At 41.2% G+C, this 18,932-nt stretch overlaps 1 protein-coding gene across 14 annotated transcripts in view; it reads right to left on the minus strand.

Annotated features, from left to right (window-relative positions):
* The window catches only part of DLGAP1 (DLG associated protein 1), a 306,524-nt gene that overhangs the window by 98,677 nt on the left and 188,915 nt on the right, over positions 1–18,932 (minus strand). For 6 of the 14 annotated variants that reach the window (XM_088019671.1, XM_088019675.1, XM_088019673.1 and 3 more), the window contains one exon: positions 12,026–12,055. The exons of the other annotated variants lie outside the window; for them this stretch is intronic. In XM_088019671.1, coding sequence (XP_087875797.1) covers positions 12,026–12,055 — 30 coding nt within the window. The remainder of the gene's footprint in view (positions 1–12,025; positions 12,056–18,932) is intronic. 14 annotated transcript variants of the gene reach the window in all.

Consider the following 18,932-nt stretch of genomic DNA (forward strand, 5'->3'; position numbering starts at 1 on the left):
TTTTCCCCCCTCTTCTGTCTTGTGATCTCATCCTCCTGTTTTCTTCTCTCAGTCATATTGATGTGCATTTCACTGCTCTGAACGTCATTGTGTTAATGTACTTTATAGAGATCCCAGTGACTCTTCCGTTAATCTTACATTTTCAGGAGTGGGAAAATTTAAAGAGTAATGTCAAGCTCTTGAGGCATTGGGTATTTGCTGTTTTTTAACATCAGCACAACATTCTATTCCATCAGTACTTGATACTGTCAGTATTTGATTCCTATATTATCAAGAGAACAGCTCTAAGCAAGTCTCATGGTAGCATAAAGTTTGCCAAGATGCTACAATTGTCACATCAGTGTATGGTATCAAAGAGGCTATTCACTAGGCAGCAGTGGTTGTATAATGTCTCATTCATTTGATCTATTTCATCTCCATATTCAGTAATAACCCCACAAGAACATAAAAACTGATATTATACTGTACCTTTGTTTCCTAGTACAGCTTTAGACTTTCATTGGTTTCAAATAGAGAAGTCCCCAAGCTGTGGTCTGTGGCCTGGGTGCTCTCAGCTGTGTCCAGAGGGACCCGTACAAAAGCATAGGAAGAGCTTGAATGTGCTATCTTGTGGAGACAGCCCAAGGTCATGGACTATCACAGGACTAGAATTTTGTGTAGGAAGCACAGCCCCTTTGCCTAAAATCTGCTTACAGGTGAGGTTGCTGAAGAGTCAGCTTGGCATAATGTCTACCATAGTGACCCAGGTAAGGGTCACTCTTAAATCTTGGATGCATGTGATGATGAGGCATCAGTTTGATGAAGATAAGAAATATACCATTTGACATAATTGTACTACTGCTATTCATAGAGTTGACCTTTAAATTGATTAGCCTAATGAGATAGATTACATGATGATATTTCTTTTTTGTATCCCTTATAGCTCTTAGGATAGTAGTATCTTGGGTGCAATAGATGCTTAATAAATACTTGTTGAAAAAAAATAGACATCGAGAAAGAAATGGAGTAACTTGGCATAAAAGTCCTGTGTAAGGCCTGCTCTGGGCTGAGAGCCATGCTGCCCTGTTCTTAAAGCCAAGGGGCTCTTCCTCCAAGCCTTCTGCCGAAATCCTTGATTTCTGGGCCAAGCAAGGCAAAATGGCCCACTCCCATGATCAAAACCATATTTCTTTCTAATGTGCAATATTGGGATACGATCTTCAAAAGCACTTCAAAGTAAGTAGGAAAGTTAGGACTTGCCATGTCAAGAAACAGAGCAGGGGGTCCCTTGACTGGGGTCTGAAATGAATCCTTGGTTGAACAAGTAATGGAAACTGACAAAGCTCCCAAACTGAAAGAACCCAGCGCGCTGAGAGGTTGGTTAGTCAGACTCAGTCGTGTTCCCCGGGTGACATTCTCCACCGAAGACACAGGGTTGAGGGAAGACAAACTGGCGCCCGTGCTTGCCTTCTTCCTACACTGATGTGTAAATTTAAAAGACCTTTCCCAGCTGAGAGCCAAGTCATGACTACCACTCAAAGCAGAGCAACCTGACGGCTTCTTTGCGTTGCCCCAAACCCTTATGTCCGGAATCATTCTCAGCCTTTTTCCTAATAGGTCTACTGTTACTATTACTAGTATGGTCATCTGTTATTGAGTATATGCAACTTGCTATATATTACCTATTGTCATTTCAACTGTGAGTGAGGAAAGAGAAGTCCAGAGAAGTTAGTTAACTTGCCCACAGTCACACAGCTAGTAAATAGGAGAGTCAAGACTTAAACCCAGGCAGTCAGACTCTAGAACTAAACTCTTAACAACTACCCTATACTGAAACATACCCTTTATGAAGCACAGCAAAGACGATTACACAGGTGTTCTATAAAAGTAAGACATGTTTCTATATAATACTACTCTGTGCATATATATAGATATTATATAGAGAGAGATATATAATTACTATATATCATATATTAACAAATAGCTATTAATGTATATTACTAAAGATTCTAGGGGCAGTTTTAATAAGATAATGTACTATATATAATATATAGACACCTTATATATTATATATAAAATTATATGTGATATATAAAAATTATATATAAAATATATATATAGTATATTATATATATACACACACACACATATATATACATACACACATATACATATATATACCAGTATATTATATATAGTTGACCCTTGAACAACAAGAGTTTGAACCGTGCAGGCCCACTTATAGGTGGATTTTTTTTTTTTTTTAAAGCAGACTCAAGGCCCAGCATGGAGCCCAACCTGGGTCTTGAACTCACAACCCCGAGATCGAGACCTGAAATGAGATTAAGAGTTGGATTCTTAACCTCACATGTGAGGTGCCCCACACCTGAATTTTTTGGATAAATATAGTACAATACTAGAAATGTATTTTCTCTTCTTGATGATTTTCTTTATTATTATTATTTGGATTATTTATGTATTTGACAGAGAGAGTGCACTTAATCCCACAGGAATCCCATAACGTCATAGAATAGGTATTCCTATTAGGTCCTTGTAAGAATTTCAAGAGGATATAAAATATTTGAGTCTTGAAAAAAGAGTGACTGGCACTAAACCATGAATAAAAACTGCAAAATCAAAATTAATAAAAATTTAATGAAATGCTGTTCTAACCTACCATTATGTTAGCATCACTAATTGTAACAAAATACCATTACATTTGAAAATACATACTTTGTGGATTAGGTATTTTTCATTTTATGAGAAATTCTGAAATATGTACAGTTGCCAAGGAATCAGAGCTAATTGTAAATGAATTGAGTTTTATATGTGTAATTTTAATTGTAGATAAAAACTCTTTCAGAATGTTTACAGAAAGCTCATTAATGGGAATGGGGATAGTTGTAAAATTTTTGAAATGTGCCAGGTGGACTTTCTTATTTATTGCAGAGGGGCAGGGGAGGGGCAGAGAGTCTTAGGCAGGTTGCACTGAGCACGGAGCCTGACATGGGGCTCCATCTCACGAGCCAGAGATCAGGACCTGAGCCAAAACCAAGAGTTGGCTGCTTAACCAACCGTGCCACCCAGGTGCCCCATTAATCTCCTTGTTTTATTATTTATTTATTTATTTATTATTTTTTTAAGTAGGCTCCACACCCAGAGTGGGGCTTGAACTCATAACCCTGAGATCAAGAGTCACATGCTCTACCAACTGAGTCAGCCAGTCACCCCTACAGGGTGGATTTTCTAAAAGAAGCTGATTCCTGGGCCTATGAAGCTCCTATATCACCTCATTACTCCCCTGCAGGATGAGAACTGATTTGCTTAAGGCAAGCAGGTAGGTAAGTATGGAGGTGAAACTCAAACCTTGTCTCCAGGCCATGGTATCCTTTCTGTTCAGGGTCTCCAGGGAGCAGTCTCCATCAACCTCTAGATCCCCTTCTTAAATAGGACTAGCCAAACCAATGCCTGTCACTGATAGACACATATTCTGGATTATGTTCACTTATATATGCTCCACTGTAATTATTTACAAAAACTAACCAGCTGCTCTTTCATTGACTCTTGTGAAATTGTGCCTGGAAGCCGTTGGTACTATATATAAACTTGGAGATTTCACTGTGTGCGGTATCTCTTGGACAGTTTATAACAAACTGAAATAAAATGACTTTTAACCTATCCAGAGATGCAGGCGTGTAGAAAAGGAGGGTAGTGTGGCAGATGACTTCAAGGGTTCAATTGTTACTCAGTCCTGGGTTTGAAAAATTCTATGACCTTGAGTTAGTAACTTCTCCATGCCTCGGTTTCTTCCTTTCTAAAACCAGATGATAATAAAAATACCTACTGAGTTACTGTGAAGTTTTAATGAGATAATGTATGTGTTCTCTTTGCTTGCTATAACTATGAACAGTTTATAAAGTGCTCAACAAATGTGAGCTCTTTGTATTATTACTTGCCTTCATTTCTTATCAATAGTCTAGCTCTTTGTCCAGGACTTAAAAAGCATACCCAGGTGATAGGCATTTTATATATTATTATATATTGCCGGTCAAGTGAGAAGGCACAGCTCCTGTGGAGGGGTATATGGCAATGTCTAGAACAAATATGTATGCATTTACCCTTTGACCCAGCAGTTCAACCTCTAGGAGGGTTTTTTTTTTTTTAAGGATTTTTTATTTTTAAGTAATCTCTACACCCAATGTGGGGCTCGAACTCACAACCCTGAGATCGAGTCGCATGCTCCACCAACTGAGCCAGCCAGGCACCCTTCAACTTCTAGGAGTTTTGAGCCAATGTCATAAAAGTAAAAACCAAACAACGTAAATAAACACCTAAAATATATTGCGTGTCTGTAGGCCAAACACTTTACTATACTTCAACATTATCTCATTTTATTTAAGCCTTTAACCATCTGGAGTGCTAAGTAGCTCTTACCCCATTTTACAGATAAGGCCAGTGTGGCTCAGTCACTTTGCTTCTGATTATAGCACAGTCCAGAAGTCATGGCTACAGAGTTTGAAACTAGAAATGTCTTTTTTACTATCCTGTACTTTCTTCCAAAATAGTGTGTTCCAAATTCGTGTTAGGAGTTTATATTTGAGGAGGCTATAAAATCAATACTTGAAATTAAACTAGCCTCTGTTTCCTGATGGGCATATATTCAGCCAACACTCCATTCCACAGAGCCATATCTGGTAGCTTTCTTGTGTTCACCTAAGCATACGTGTTGGTTAAAACTAGGAAACACCTGAACATCCATACATATGTCCAAAACATTTCTGATCTGTAAGGCGTTGGGACTGGCATCCGATTTTGCATTCCACTGACATATTATTGTAAAAATGCTTCGGCTTTTTTGTCAGTGAAACCAAACAAAAGTTGTACGCGTGCTCTTTCAACTTAAAGCATTCATGCCTTCAGCAGAGCTGTTGTATATACACCTGCGCAATATTTAGGTATGTAAACATCTTAGTTAAATACCAAATATACATGGGATCATCTTCAAGTTGATTTTACAGTTAATTTTAATGGGTGTGATGGATAACTTAAGAGGGTGTAATTTCCAAGGTCAAACTCCAAACCCCAGCATCAAGTGATTTTGGCAGTTGTCTGAATTACGGTATGCTCCAAAATGAACAGTAAGTTCAGACTATAATTGTAGATTTAAAATGTAAAAGCCATTTTCTAAATTCGGGATCGTAGTACCTAGAAGTGGCTCTGATACCCCTATTGAGTTGGCTTCAAAGACTGATGATTAGACCACTGTCCTTAAAAGCTGCCTTCTTACATAGCTTAATAGACTTAGGTATTCTTTTAAAGGAGGAGCTTTGTTTACATTGACAACTTCTGGTAGATTGCTAAAAGTAATAAAAACAGACATAGAGACATTGAAACTTACACACTTAAAAAACAGAAGAGAAAGAAAAGCCATTGTCTAAAATTGGTAGATTTTCCTTTACAGCTTGATTTTGATTTATAAATTTCTATTTCCTACCCCAGAGAGGGTGGTGAAGGTTAGGTTATGGCGCTTTGGATGCAAGTGGTTTTCTGGGTTATGCTAATTTCTTGCCAGGTGCTCAAGGCTTCTTCTTCAGCAGAGAATAGTTTTTGGCTACAGAAGGCTACTCTCTGGATAGCTGTGGTTGTAATCACTTTAGTCCTCCTTATTCAAAAACTTCCAGTGTTGACAAATGGCACACTCAGGAACACTGTGACTTTATAAACTACTTCATAAGAAAATATTAATTTTTTTAAAGATTTTATTTATTTATTTATTTGAGAGAGAGAGAGCATGAGAGGGGGGAGGGTCAGAGGGAGAAGCAGACTCCCCGCTGAGCAGGGAGCCTGATGCGGGACTCGATCCCGAGACTCCAGGATTGTGACCTGAGCCGAAGGCAGTCGCTTAACCAACTGAGCCACCCGGGCACCCAAGAAAATATTAATATTGATGAAATTAGTCTTTAACACTCTGTTGAACCAGCCTGAAAACCCTTTCCTTTCTTCCCAGCCCCCATGACTAGAAGAGCAGGTAAGGGGACAAGCCTATCTGATGAGAACATCCCCAGTTTGGGGTTGGCTCCTGGCACTGCTCACTCGGGGAGCTGCTCCCCTCTCCACAGAGATGTCATGACTCCTGGTGAGGTAATCAGGGAACCCTATTCCTAGCTGCTTCTCTCTAAGTTCTCCCAAAGTGGGAAAGCAAAGGTTTAGGCTGGTTGGTTGTCTGTGGCTTTGCCCCAAATCAAACTGACTTTCAGCCACAGGCTACGGTATAATCCAAGTGGAAGTGATTATTTGTTTGTGAGATCTTTGGGCACTGGGAAGAGGGGGTGCTGTAGGAAGGCTTGGGACGACTGCAGAGAATGAGCAAAAGTAAAGAAGAGAACAAGAGCCTATTGAGCACCTACTTGTTCGGTCTTTACAGCTGCCCTGAGAAATAGAGATCTCCATTTTATTGGACAACAAGGCAAATGGTGGTTAGTGGCCAAACTCATCCAAGTTAGTGGTTGGCTTTCTATTGCCTGAGGGGGCACCCTGTTCACTTTCTACCACAGGGCAGAAAAAGAAATGTAGCTGGAGGAGAGGAGAAAGAAAAACTTAAAAAAAAAAAAAAAGGATGAATGTGAGAGAGCTCTGAACCTCTGCCAGGGGTTATTCAAGGTTAATGCTATCTGAAGTGAGGGTAACCCCAAGAAAGACTGGAAACTAGGCACACCTTGACTCCTCTGCCAGTTTCTGGGTCAAACTGAGTCATCCTTGCCATTTCAGGAGGAGCCTAGTTTTTGGAAGCTATTTGGTAAATTCTCGACTTAATGCTCATCCTGCCCAGAGACATTGCTATGTAATAGGAAAATTTCACCCAAAGTATGATAAGTCTCAGCAAAATACATTTGAGAGGAGAACATTTGTTTGCTCAGTGGGGTGATCCAGGTTCCAAGTTAGCCTTGTAAGCAGGTCTGGGTTTCTTTGCAGAAACAACTCTCTTGGGGCTGCCTGGGTGGCTCAGTTGTTACGCATCTGCCTTCAGCTCAGGTCATGGTCTCAGGGTGCTGGGATTGAGCCCCGCATTGGGCTCTCTGCTCAGCGGGAAGCCTGCTTCTCCCTCTCCCACTCCCCCTGCTTGTGCTCTCCCTCTCTCGTTCTGTCTCTGTCAAGTAAATAAATAAAATCTTAAAAAAAAAAAAAGAAACAACTCTCTTGAGTATTGATTTCAGTTTCTACAATATTCCATTTTTAGCTTCCTGACACACTGCTTTTTGCCTTTCATTCTGGTGGAACCAGGAGGAACCCCTTCCCCCAGGCAGCCCTTCCCTATCCCTGTAGCTGTCTGACTTAAAGGTCTGAAAAGATGTTTGGTTTTGATTTCCCACGGTAAAAATGTTGAGACCTCATTCTAAATTTATTACTAGAAATAGGTCCATCAGCTATCTATTTGTTAATGGATTTACCCCCGTCTAACTTGACAACTGAGCATACGGGCTTTGCTCAAAAAATAGACACAATGACAACAAAATTCAGCTAGGGAGGAAGTGACATTAATAAATTTGGAATATATTTTAAATGTTAAATTCATTTGGGGTTGTTATAGTGTGAACATTTGTGTCCCCCCAAATTCACATGTTGAAACCTTAACCCCCAAGGTGATGGTATTAGGAAGTGGGGCTTTTGGGAGGTGAATAAGACAAAGTGGAGCCCTCATGAATGGGATTAGGGCGCTTATAAAAGGGATCCCAGAGAGCTTCCCCCACTTCCACCATGTGAGGGCACAGTGAGAACTCAGCAGCAGAGGGACCGCACCGGACACCAAATCTGCCGGTGACTTGATCTTGGACTTCCAGCCCTCTCAACGGTGAGAAAGAAATCTCTTGTGGAAGCCACCAAATTGCAGCAGCCCAAATGAACTCTGACAGGGATATTTTGAGATACACTGCATGTCATACTATGGAAAACAGTATTTCACTATTCAACATGCAGGTAAAGCCAGATCATAGCTTCGTGTCGGAAGCACAGCTCCAATTTTTATAGATTTACAATACAGACATTAAGCTGTGGGTATTAGGAATTTTGAAAATGGGAACAAAGATTGACTAAAGCTTTTACTTATTTTCTTCCTATGCCTGAAGAGTCATTTCATTTTCCGGGTCAGAGGCTATGAGGCCGTAGAAAGCACCATCTCGAATGTGACAAAAGTCCTAAGGCCCCCCGCCCTGAAGGGGATTGTGACTCATGAGCCATTACCATGGAGAAGTAAGATACTTAAAACCTATCTAAATAAAATGAAGTGATAAGAAGAAAAAAGGAAAACAAAAGCTCCACATGGCCAGGGGAGCTTTTGTTGATGAAGTGGAAGCTGGTCATGGAGACATAGGAGATTTTACTGTTCACACAGTTTTCACTTCTACCGCTAACTGAAGCCCCACAGCATGCCCACACAGGAGATGATCGCAGGCCAGGGCTTGGAGAACCATCTTGTCTGTTAGATTTTTTTCATAGTGGCTCATCTGTTCCCATTTGTGAAGATGTGGAACTTTTCCAAAAAAGCCAAACTTCGTTCCCTTGTATAGGCTTTCAAAAGAATTTGATGCCATTTTGGTATTTTGGATTCTCACCTACCTATGTGGTCTAAACAAATCACTTTTGAGGCAAGTTCTCCTCGCAGAACACACCCTGGTTATCAGTCACCAGGGCCTGTCATCAGCCTCTGCTGTCTCATCTTGTCCCTGCAGGCTGGATGCCTCCTCCTGAGTGCTCCCCTTGCCGCATGTCTGAACACACCGCGCGTCTGCTGGCTGGGGCTGGACCCTTACTCCCTGGAAAGAAGGAGCTGCCTATAGAATGTCAGGGCAGGCCTCACTCAGGCATGACTCAGCTCTTTGTGACCTGCGTTCTCGTTTCTCCTTGATGAGGTGGTGTGCTGGTCCTATTTGTGGAAATATGTGCCCGGCTTCCTGCCTTTTCCCTGCTTCAATTTCAAGAGGGAAAATCCCTTCTAAGAGGAATATGTAGAAGATTCTATCCGGAATTCGTGGTACAGAACGGTTTTGCCCCCATTGGATGAAAAAGTTCTCCCATTACCATGCCCCAAACACCTCCCACCTCCCCTTTCTCCTAGTTTGCTTCTGGATTTTTTTTATCTTACCCTGATTTTCTCCCAGTGGGATTATCAATCAAAAATTAGAATCGGGAATTCATCGGTGTTATCGATAAAACTCTGCAACTATTTCTTTCAAAGTTAAGTTTTTTTCTGGTCAAATATTTTTCTTCATTGCAAAATCACGACAGCATTGATGTGTGCTACTGTTTAAGCATAACTTTCAGTCTTTAAAACGTGAAAGGACATTTGACTTTTAACCTTACCATTAATGCGATATAAATAGCTTTTTTCTTTCTGCTGATTTAAAAAGCTTACGTGAAGCTGCAAAATGCTGAAGGGGGCACCCCTGCGTCAGAGAAAGAAAGAAGAAAGTTGCATGACAAAAACACTTGGTGGGAAGTAGCACAGGGAATCTTTGTTGATTTTTCTCTTACAGCTTTGAGAATTGTTTTTCCTTAAAAAGAAAAGACAAGCTTCCTAAAATAATTAATTGCTATTTTTAGAGTTCTACAATAATCCCAAAACAAAGTCATTCCTAAAGAAAAGGTAGGTTTCATTTTGGGCATGGATCCCCTCCACTGATTTATATACTCCTTGACATGATTAGCTGGAGGAAGCTGCCTTAAGTTCATACCACAGATGGAAAATAGCAAGTAGAGTAATCAGCTAAGCATTCATAAGGACTACTGTCTGAGGTTTGATTTCGAACCAAGAGATAGTCTCACACGCATTCCACTAAGCATGCTGGTCAAAAATCTCACATTCCAGATGCACCAAGAATGCATGCGTTGAACACACGCACACACATCCCCCACCCAACACTGCACTCCAGACAGCCCCCTGAGCACACGTGTTCTAACACAGTTACAACAGAGCATGCTCCCAAGCCTTCCAGCTTCCACAGCCCTCAGCCAAGAAGCTGCCCCAAAGATGCTCAAGCAGCAGTCGAAGTGGGCCCGACCTCTGATACCCACAGCTGCCCCAGCGCACTTCCCGTGAGCCCCAGGGGCTCAGAGGAAGCCAAGAGATAAGGAGGTTGCTGAAAAAGCCCCAAGTAGTCATTCTGCTGTTTGCCTTGTTTTTCCTGCCTCTCATCATTCTCTGGACAACACAAACCTGTTTGGGGGGTTCAGCTAGGCTATGCTACCCAGTAGTGACAGGAGTTACTAGCAAAATGATGAATGGAATAATAGTTCCAGCAGAACAAGAGTTTTTAAGTTATCTAAAGTTCTCATGGCTTCCTGGCTTTTTAAAACATTTATTTTGTCTTTCCATCCTTTTGTTGCAAGTGGAATAGGGTGCTTAAGCCAAACAGGCAACGTAAAGCTCGGACTTCAAAGCCATTCCTTGATAAAACATCAAAACAGCCCAGGGTGGACCAACTGTTATCTGGAATTCTACAGATAATTAACTGAAACTCAGCGGCTCCCTTGCCACAGGGAGTTTCTGCAGACAAGGCCATTCTAGGGACCTGCTTCATTTTGTTGCTGTGTTTCTGTTTTGTTAGGCCGGGAGAGGTTTGGATAGTCTCTCAGTAAGACTGCATGTTCCCATGCCGAGGAAACTCGACTCCTGCTTTGGCCTCACGGAGGCCTGGAACTCACACAGTACCCTCCCTTGCCCTTAGTGTGACATCATTTTGCCCCTTTCTCAACCTGGCAACACCACTGCCTGTACCTTCTCCTGGTCCTTTGCTTACTTGAGAAGAGCGGCATCCTTTCCACTGTGACTGTCAGAAATACAGCCTTTTCAACTTTGTTTTGTAAAATGTGAAGGTACTATATCTACCTAAGGCACAGAGTTCCCCATTTTGGGTCTGCCAGTCCCGTGGGTATGTGACTGTGCTCCTCCCTCATCTCCCAGTCTTCAAACCCCAGCCCATCCAATCCCTTTGCTTGAATTAAGCAGATGGTCTCACCACTCCTACCCCCTGGCATTTTTCCACTTCCCACCTCCATGCATTGCCCATTCATCAAGCCACAGCTCCCCTTAAATGTGAAGACTCACCTGAAAGCCCACCACCTCTTCCAAGGAGCCTCCCCTGATTAAGTAGGGGTGAAGGAACCTCTGAAGCATGACTGACAGACTCCCGATAAATGAGAACACACACACCCAAAGCAAACACAGAAACTCACAAGAAGGGAAAATGACACATTTGCTACTTGCGGATTGTGTGCTTCTACGTGGATAAGGAGATCAATTTTATACCAATAACCAATCATTTCAGACGACGGGCTATTTTTAACATTCTTGGGGGTTAGCAAAACCCTGCTGTCCTCTCCCACACCAGTCCTCTTTCCTTGGACCCCCTTCCCCCTGTTCTTAGCTTCCCAGATGCACGACTTAAGGGGATTGCCGCTCGCTAGATATGGGAGATGCAAAGATTCCACTGAAGGAAGCTGGTCCTCCCAATGCCTCCTGGGGCTGGTGGATCGCACTGCCCGAGAAAAAGCTGTATCTGAGGCTTTGTCAATGCCTTCGCCACTTAGTGTTCTCGTCAGGGAGCTTGAACAGCAACCGCGCCACCTCCTTGGGCAAGCACGTTGGCTATGTTGGGATGAGGGACCAGAACACTGTAGAGAGAAGGCCCTGCTGAGAGAATGGGGGGCAAGTTTCCTGGCAAGACTCCATGTTCAGCCTCAAATAAGGCTGCTGGAGAGCAAGGGGATCTGTAAAGAGCCCTGGATCGGAGGCAATCACACCAGGGAACAGAACCAGACACGTTCGCTCTCCTAAAGGCGCCCTCTTGGGTCAGTGTTCATGCCACTTGTGGAGGCCTGAGAGACTAATGGCATAAAATGACCAGAACAAGGAGAGACACAGACAGAAGGCTGACAGCAGGCGATTAGAACAGGCACCACACACCGCTGCCACAGATGCTTTCTGCCTACAAAGCCACGCGAGGCAACCTTCAAGCAAAACAGTATTGGTTTCGTGGTGGTGAGAACGTACCTTCAACTGCAGAACTCAGTTTTATGACACCTTGAATAAAAACAAAAAGTGGCAGTTATATAATGGACCCAAATGACCTCTTCTGGTCTTCTCAAAACACACACATGCTTCCGATCTAGAGTTTTTGCTGGCATTTTGGGGATTTAACTAAACAAACAACTTTGAGAACAAAGTAATTTTCAGTCCATGATTAGACTAAATGGTGTCTTCATTTCCCCTACTCAAACCATTTGGGGGAGTTTTTTGCAGATTAAGGGATCCGACATGTTTTTGGATAAAACAACAGCCAAGTCCGTCTGAATGACTATTTCTGTAAATAAATCATACTGGATAATGAATTGATGAAACTTCACACAACAGGACACCAGTGTCTAGTACTTTCTATTACTGCTATGTACAGAGATCATTTGATACATGTCGGGGCAGGGTTTCTGTCGAAATATGTAACAGGTGGTTAAAAACCATGGTGGGATCTGGCAACTTCCTTCTCTGAGGTGGTTGGGCCACAGGCCATTTACTGGTTGGATGTGTTCAGCAATCCCGCTCCCTGCAGGTCAGTGAAAGGGCTCCCCGAGTGTGTCAAATTGTTCATGAAGCAAGTAGACATTATTCTTGACTGGATATTCATGTGCCCTTGTGGTGCATTTAAAGGTGAAAATACTTGGGAAGCCTCGCCACCATCATGAACGACACAGTAACTATCTGGACCAGGAAGTTCATGACTAACCGACTACTTCAGCAGAAACAGATGGTCATTGATGTTCTTCACCCTGGAAAGGCAACGGTACCCAAGACAGAAATTCGGGATAAACTAGCCAAAATGTACAAGACCACACCAGATGTCATATTTGTGTTTGGATTCAGAACCCATTTTGGTGGTGGCAAGACAACCGGCTTTGGCATGATTTATGATTCTTTGGATTATGCAAAGAAAAATGAACCCAAACACAGACTTGCAAGACATGGCCTGTATGAGAAGAAAAAGACATCAGGAAAACAGCGAAAGGAACGTAAGAACAGAATGAAGAAAGTCAGGGGGACTGTAAAAGCCAACGTTGGTGCTGGCAAAAAGTGAGCTGGAGATTGGACAACAGAAGGAGTAAAGATGCTGCAGTGGCTTTATCTGTGGTGGTTGTGCAGATTTTTCATGAGAGGATCAATAAACTAAGAATGTTAATATAAAAAAAAAAAAAGGTGAAAATACTTGGGCACCTGGGTGGCTCAGTTGGTTAAGCGACTGCCTTCGGCTCAGGTCATGATCCTGGAGTTCTGGGATCAAGTCCTGCATTGGGCTCCCTGCTCGGCAGGGAGTCTGCTTCTCCCTCTGACCCTCCCCCCTTCTCATGTGCTCTCTCTCTCTCAAATAAATAAAATCTTAAAAAAAAAAAAGGTGAAAATACTCAGCTGAGATAAATTAGACTGGGTCCAGTGATTTGGTTAAAAAATCATTTTTTTGGTAGGTCATAGTTATAAATAAATAATATTCCCCAAACCCTATGTGAGAGCCATGATACTTTAGGCTGAGCAAAAGTGTCTATTTACAGTTTCATGTGGTTGACATTCTGGTTCTCTTTCCAATCAGAGGAGTTTCAAATTAAAAATGGAAACAAAACCCTTTTCAAAATTGATAAGCCAGGGCGCCTGGGTGGCTCAGTTGGTTAAGCGACTGCCTTCGGCTCAGGTCATGATCCTGGAGTCCCGGGATCGAGTCCCGCATCGGGCTCCCTGCTCAGCAGTGAGTCTGCTTCTCTCTCTGACCCTCCCCTCTCTCATGCTCTATCTCATTCTCTCTCTCAAATAAATAAATAAAATCTTTAAAAAAAAAAACAAAATTGATAAGCCAAATTGGTATGAGTGTGAACACTGCTTTTAACAGACTGTTAACAAAGAGACAAACTTGCTCTCCACTACAACTTTCTAAAACAGCTGCTTTGGGCACCTGGGTGGCTCAGTTGGTTAGGCGACTGCCTTCGGCTCGGGTCATGATCCTGGAGTCCCGGGATCGAGTCCCGCATCGGGCTCCCTGCTCGGCAGGGAGTCTGCTTCTCCCTCTGACCCTCTTCCCTCTCATGCTCTCTATCTCTCATTCTCTCTCTCTCAAATAAATAAATAAAATCTTTAAAAATAAATAAATAAATAAATAAAACAGCTGCTTTTAAGTTACCTATCAAATTTCATCTTTCCTGTAGAACCAGTAATGTCTGGCTAATGTTTAACAAGGGACTCTTCAGGGCAAAAAGTATGCATAAAAATGTAGGTGTGTTTATCATGATTTTTACTGGTATAAAAAAATCTAAAAATAATAAAATACACAATGCTCTTTATTTCAAGTTCCATATAGTCAATTGATTCACACAGAATGCTTTTGTTGAGTTTGGTCCAACTCTTGTATTCATAGCTAGCTAGTCAATCATGATTTGACAAAATCACGCATTGAGTTTCATCCCAATCGGCTCTTTCCCCAATAAATTTATTATCATTACATCTCTTCTGTGGTTTACTGTTGAACCATTTTCCACACTGTCATATAAATTATTTTCATTAAATTAAAATGCTTTCAACTTTAACACTAGGTAAATACTTCCACCATGGCCTATTTCAAGCTACCAGGCTGATGTTGCGAATGTGGAGTTGAAAAGAGATGGGCAAGGAGCAATACCATTTGGTAGTATTTTGACCATGCAAGTACAGTTGTTGTAAACAACCTCAAGAGTATGGAAAGTAAACTGTAGTCAAATGATGAGGAAGGATAGAGTTTTAAGTATTTATTACCTTTGTTTTTAATATAATTATTTAATTAGAAGTTTATATCTTTTATAATAATGGCTGTGTTTGATAATGGGCTCACAAAACACCTCAAAATATAAGAGTTCGCTCTTGCAAGTTGGTATGAATCAGGGCTAGCATAATGTTGTCATCAGTGATGTTTCTTTCCACTTAGGCCCAGAGAAGAAAATCTTGATCTTCAGAATACTTTCTGAGCTATTCATAAAGGGGGTTGTAGTTTAACTGAACGAGGCACACGTAAGTAAGCTTAGCATTTGCTATTATTTTCCCAGTACTTTCAAAACCTTTTAAAACTGTCATACGTAAAAATATACTATCCACAGATCACCTGGGAAATAACAGTCACTGACAATCAACCACGAACATAACCTAAATGGACTTGCCAAGTCCACTTATGCCAAGAGGGATGAGTCACTGGCTTATTAAGCAACGATCTTGTCTTTTTTTTTAAACTGTAGAATTCTTATACAGGAAATCAGGTCATGATATTGATTTTTTTTCAGCCATATTTATTTTTGTGTATAACCATGGTGTCAGCAATGGCCATTCAGATAAAAGGACAACAGTGTGCTCTAATCAAGGTGCTCTGATCAGGCTTTATGCTGGTAAAGCAAGAAAATCTAAACAAATTTTTATGGGATTTGTGGGCGGTGGTGGACCAGAGCCCAGTAATACATTTATTGAATAAGGGCAAAAAGGTAAGTTAAAAAACAAATAGTCTGATTTTAGAGCTCTAATTATTAACATTATATTAATAAAAACATTAGTGATTCATCAACTCCATATAGACTTTTTTTTTTTAAACCCCAAACCAGGCTTTTTCTTAGAGTAAAACAGGCCTTTATAAAGATACTGCAAAGTAACTATGTTGTAGTGAAAATATAGAATTAGCCAAATCTAATTAGATAGCTACTTTTTTTTTTTTAAGATTTTATTTATTTGACAGAGAGAGACACAGCGAGGGAGGGAACACAAGCAGGGGGAGTGGGAGAGGGAGAAGCAGGCTTCCCGCGGAGCAGGGAGCCCGATGCGGAGCTTGATCCCAGGGTCCTGGGATCATGACCTGAGCCGAAGGCAGACGCTTAATGACTGAGCCACCCAGGCGCCCCTAGATAGCTACTTTTAATATTATACAAAAATTGTAGAATGAGGGGAAAACAATATTTTATTTTAAAATATGAATATTTTTAAAAATTTGAATATTTAAGAAATGGTTGATGTCGATGCTGAAAAGCTACACGTAGCACTGTTGACTTCCGGGACACACGGTAGATGTTATCTGGTGAGTGGCTGACCGGGTACTCAGGGTAAGCCGTAACACATACATATATGCATATACACACACAATGGATTCTACTCCTCCCAGCAGCCCCCTTTCAAGTTTCATCGTCGGCAAATGTTTGAAAAAAAAACTTTAAAAAAAGAGAGAAAAGGAGAAGAAAGCTAACTGTTCTTCCCTCAACTTGGTATCTTTAGTGTAGCAAAATTCCTAATCTTGTGGGTGATTCATGCAGACCGTGTGTTGTCTTCCAGAGCAAATCACTACACGGGTATGCGTTCTGCAACAGTTCTCCAATTCCAAAGTTATTCCACCTTCTTTCCTGCCTAATTTCTCACCTAATTATTAATTTCGGATGATCTAAAATAATTTTGAGAGAGTCAAGTTAAAATAATCCATGCTCAAGTGTGAATGACCAGGGCTCACTCAAATCTTCCAGTGACATCTCACTGTTGTTGAATTAGTAATAAAATTTTTAACCCTAGCTGTCAAGGCCCTATGTCATATATTCCTGCTGATTTTGTTATGTTACTTTCTCCCTTTTTCAAGATGCGTTGGCCACTTTGGTCTTCTCTGGGTGCCCTGCAATGCTAATTCCTTTCTGCCCCTGGGGTGCCCTTTGCTGCTCCCTCTGGCTTGAGAGCTTTCCCCTGACCTGCTAGATCTTCCTACACCTAGCCCTTTTTCTTCATTCAGATTTTACTTCAAATGTCACTTCCTCAGAGAGCACTTCCTTGATTGCTGTATTTAGAGCAGACCCAGTAAGAACTCTGTAGACCCTCTCTCTTACTCATTTCTTTTATAGCAGTTATCACTACTTGGGATTATGTCACTGATTTATCACTCGGTTCCTTGTTTATATCTGTCTGCCTCATTAACATGTAAGCAGAATGAGAGCAGAGACCTGGTTTGTCTTGCTTGCTGCTATAGCTCCCTTGGCTAGAACCGTCCCTGGTGTAGAGAAAATACTCAAATATTTATCTAATGAATAAGTGATCATTCCCAAGTGTTTCCCGACATCCTAAAAAGAGAATTTTATCAATCCCTGCAAATGTAATTCAAACATGTTGTCTTAATTGTGGATACTATTGGGCGGAATCCTCAGATTTCATTATATTGACCACTGTCTATTTTACTCGGAGGCTGGTCTTTATGGAGGTTAGTGAACATTGCCGTGTGGAGTAAATATACATAAGTTACAGTAATATTTAGGTTTCAGGATTATACTGTTAAAAAGATTCCCAAGAAGTAATTTTATTAACTAGCTGGAGACAAGGTTATGCTGTAAATGGACTTCAGGAAATATCAGCTAATTGATTTTATATCCAAATATCTCAAGAATCTGCAGTTCTTTTATCTCTACTGCAATGCTCACACGAATCTGTATAATATGATATGGATTGAGAAAGAGGAACTAACAAAGGACCATTCAATTTTTTATGTCCTCCTTCCAATGCATTCTCATACTACAGCTGGAGTGGTCTTTCCAAAAGGCAAGCCCAATTATGTCATATCCCTCTAACTTTTAAAATTCTTAAATGGCTTTTCATTATTCTTAAGACCAAGATCAAAAGCCTTAATAGGACTTGCACAGCCCTTCATGATGTCACTTGTGGCAGAATAAAAATGCCCACAAATTCTTCCGTTTACCTCCCGCAAAGAGATGGAGGTTGTGTCCCACTTCTTGAATTCAGGCAAACTCTGTGACTGCTATGATCTTCAAAACAAAGTGGAAATGATGCTCTCCCAGTGTCTATGCCCAGGCCCATGAACCTGGCAGCCTCTTCCTGTCTCTTGGATTACTCCCTCTGAGAACCCTGAGACACCACGTTACAAGTCCTGAGACTACTCTGATGGAGGCCATGTGTAGATATTCTGACAAACAATATAAGCTGAGGGAAGGAGCTAGGAGACCCTGGGGAAACTGTTGGTGGAGGCTGAGGGGACAGGAAAAAGGCTATGCTTGGAGCCTGGAAGGAAAGTCAAGTCATCCAATGTAGTGGTGGGAAATTTGGCAACATTATGACCTGTAGTAACATGGAAAAACAGAAAATATACCTAATATAAATTATGTATTTAGATATATATAAACTCATATACCTAATGAGTTTACAAATTTTTAATAAGCTTTCCAGGAAGAACATGTAGAGTGCCAGTTTTTTTAAACAGTTGCATATAATAAAGTACAGATAAAGGTGTGTTAAAAAAAGGGACTGTTCAGTTTTAAAGCAAAATCTAGAGGAGATATAGAGCTAAGACTTGTTGGTTTTTTAAAAAAGGTAACAGGGTTTCACAATCCTAGCCTTTCCAAAGGCCAAAGCCTCCCAAAGTAAGAAATTGAGGCTGAGGATCATCTCAGGGGTGTAGCTGTAAGACCCTTTTTTATGACTTTAGAAAGATTTAAGTGTGTGCCTCAAAAACGTATAAAGAGATGAAAGGGCTTCTAAAAACCCTAAGAGGGTGGTCCCATAGCACTCTGACTCTGAGCCCAGGCCAGAGAAGGGCCTGTCTGTAGGAAAACTGTGGATGTGTTTTGTCTAACAGAGTGAAGTCTAATAGGATTCATAGGAAGCCCATGAAAATTTCAAGAGAAGTGTATTAGTGGATACATTATCGGCGTGGACAAAAATAGGCAGAGGTAGTTCAGAGGGAGAATCTTTAAAGCCTCCAAGCTTCTGTGGGCAGGGAATAGACTGACAAAATTAATCAGCTGCAAATGACATCTTATGTGCTATAGGCTGAGTCTTGTTCCCCAGATTCATATGTTGAAGCCCTAACTAATCCCCAGTGTGATGGTATTTGGAGATGGGGCCTTTGGGAGGCCATCTTCAGGACAGGAAG

Source organism: Eumetopias jubatus, unplaced genomic scaffold, assembly GCF_037043125.1.
Source record: "Eumetopias jubatus isolate StellerSeaLion01/CBP00866 unplaced genomic scaffold, mEumJub1_p1.0 scaffold_16, whole genome shotgun sequence".
In the NCBI taxonomy this organism is placed as follows: domain Eukaryota; kingdom Metazoa; phylum Chordata; class Mammalia; order Carnivora; family Otariidae; genus Eumetopias; species Eumetopias jubatus.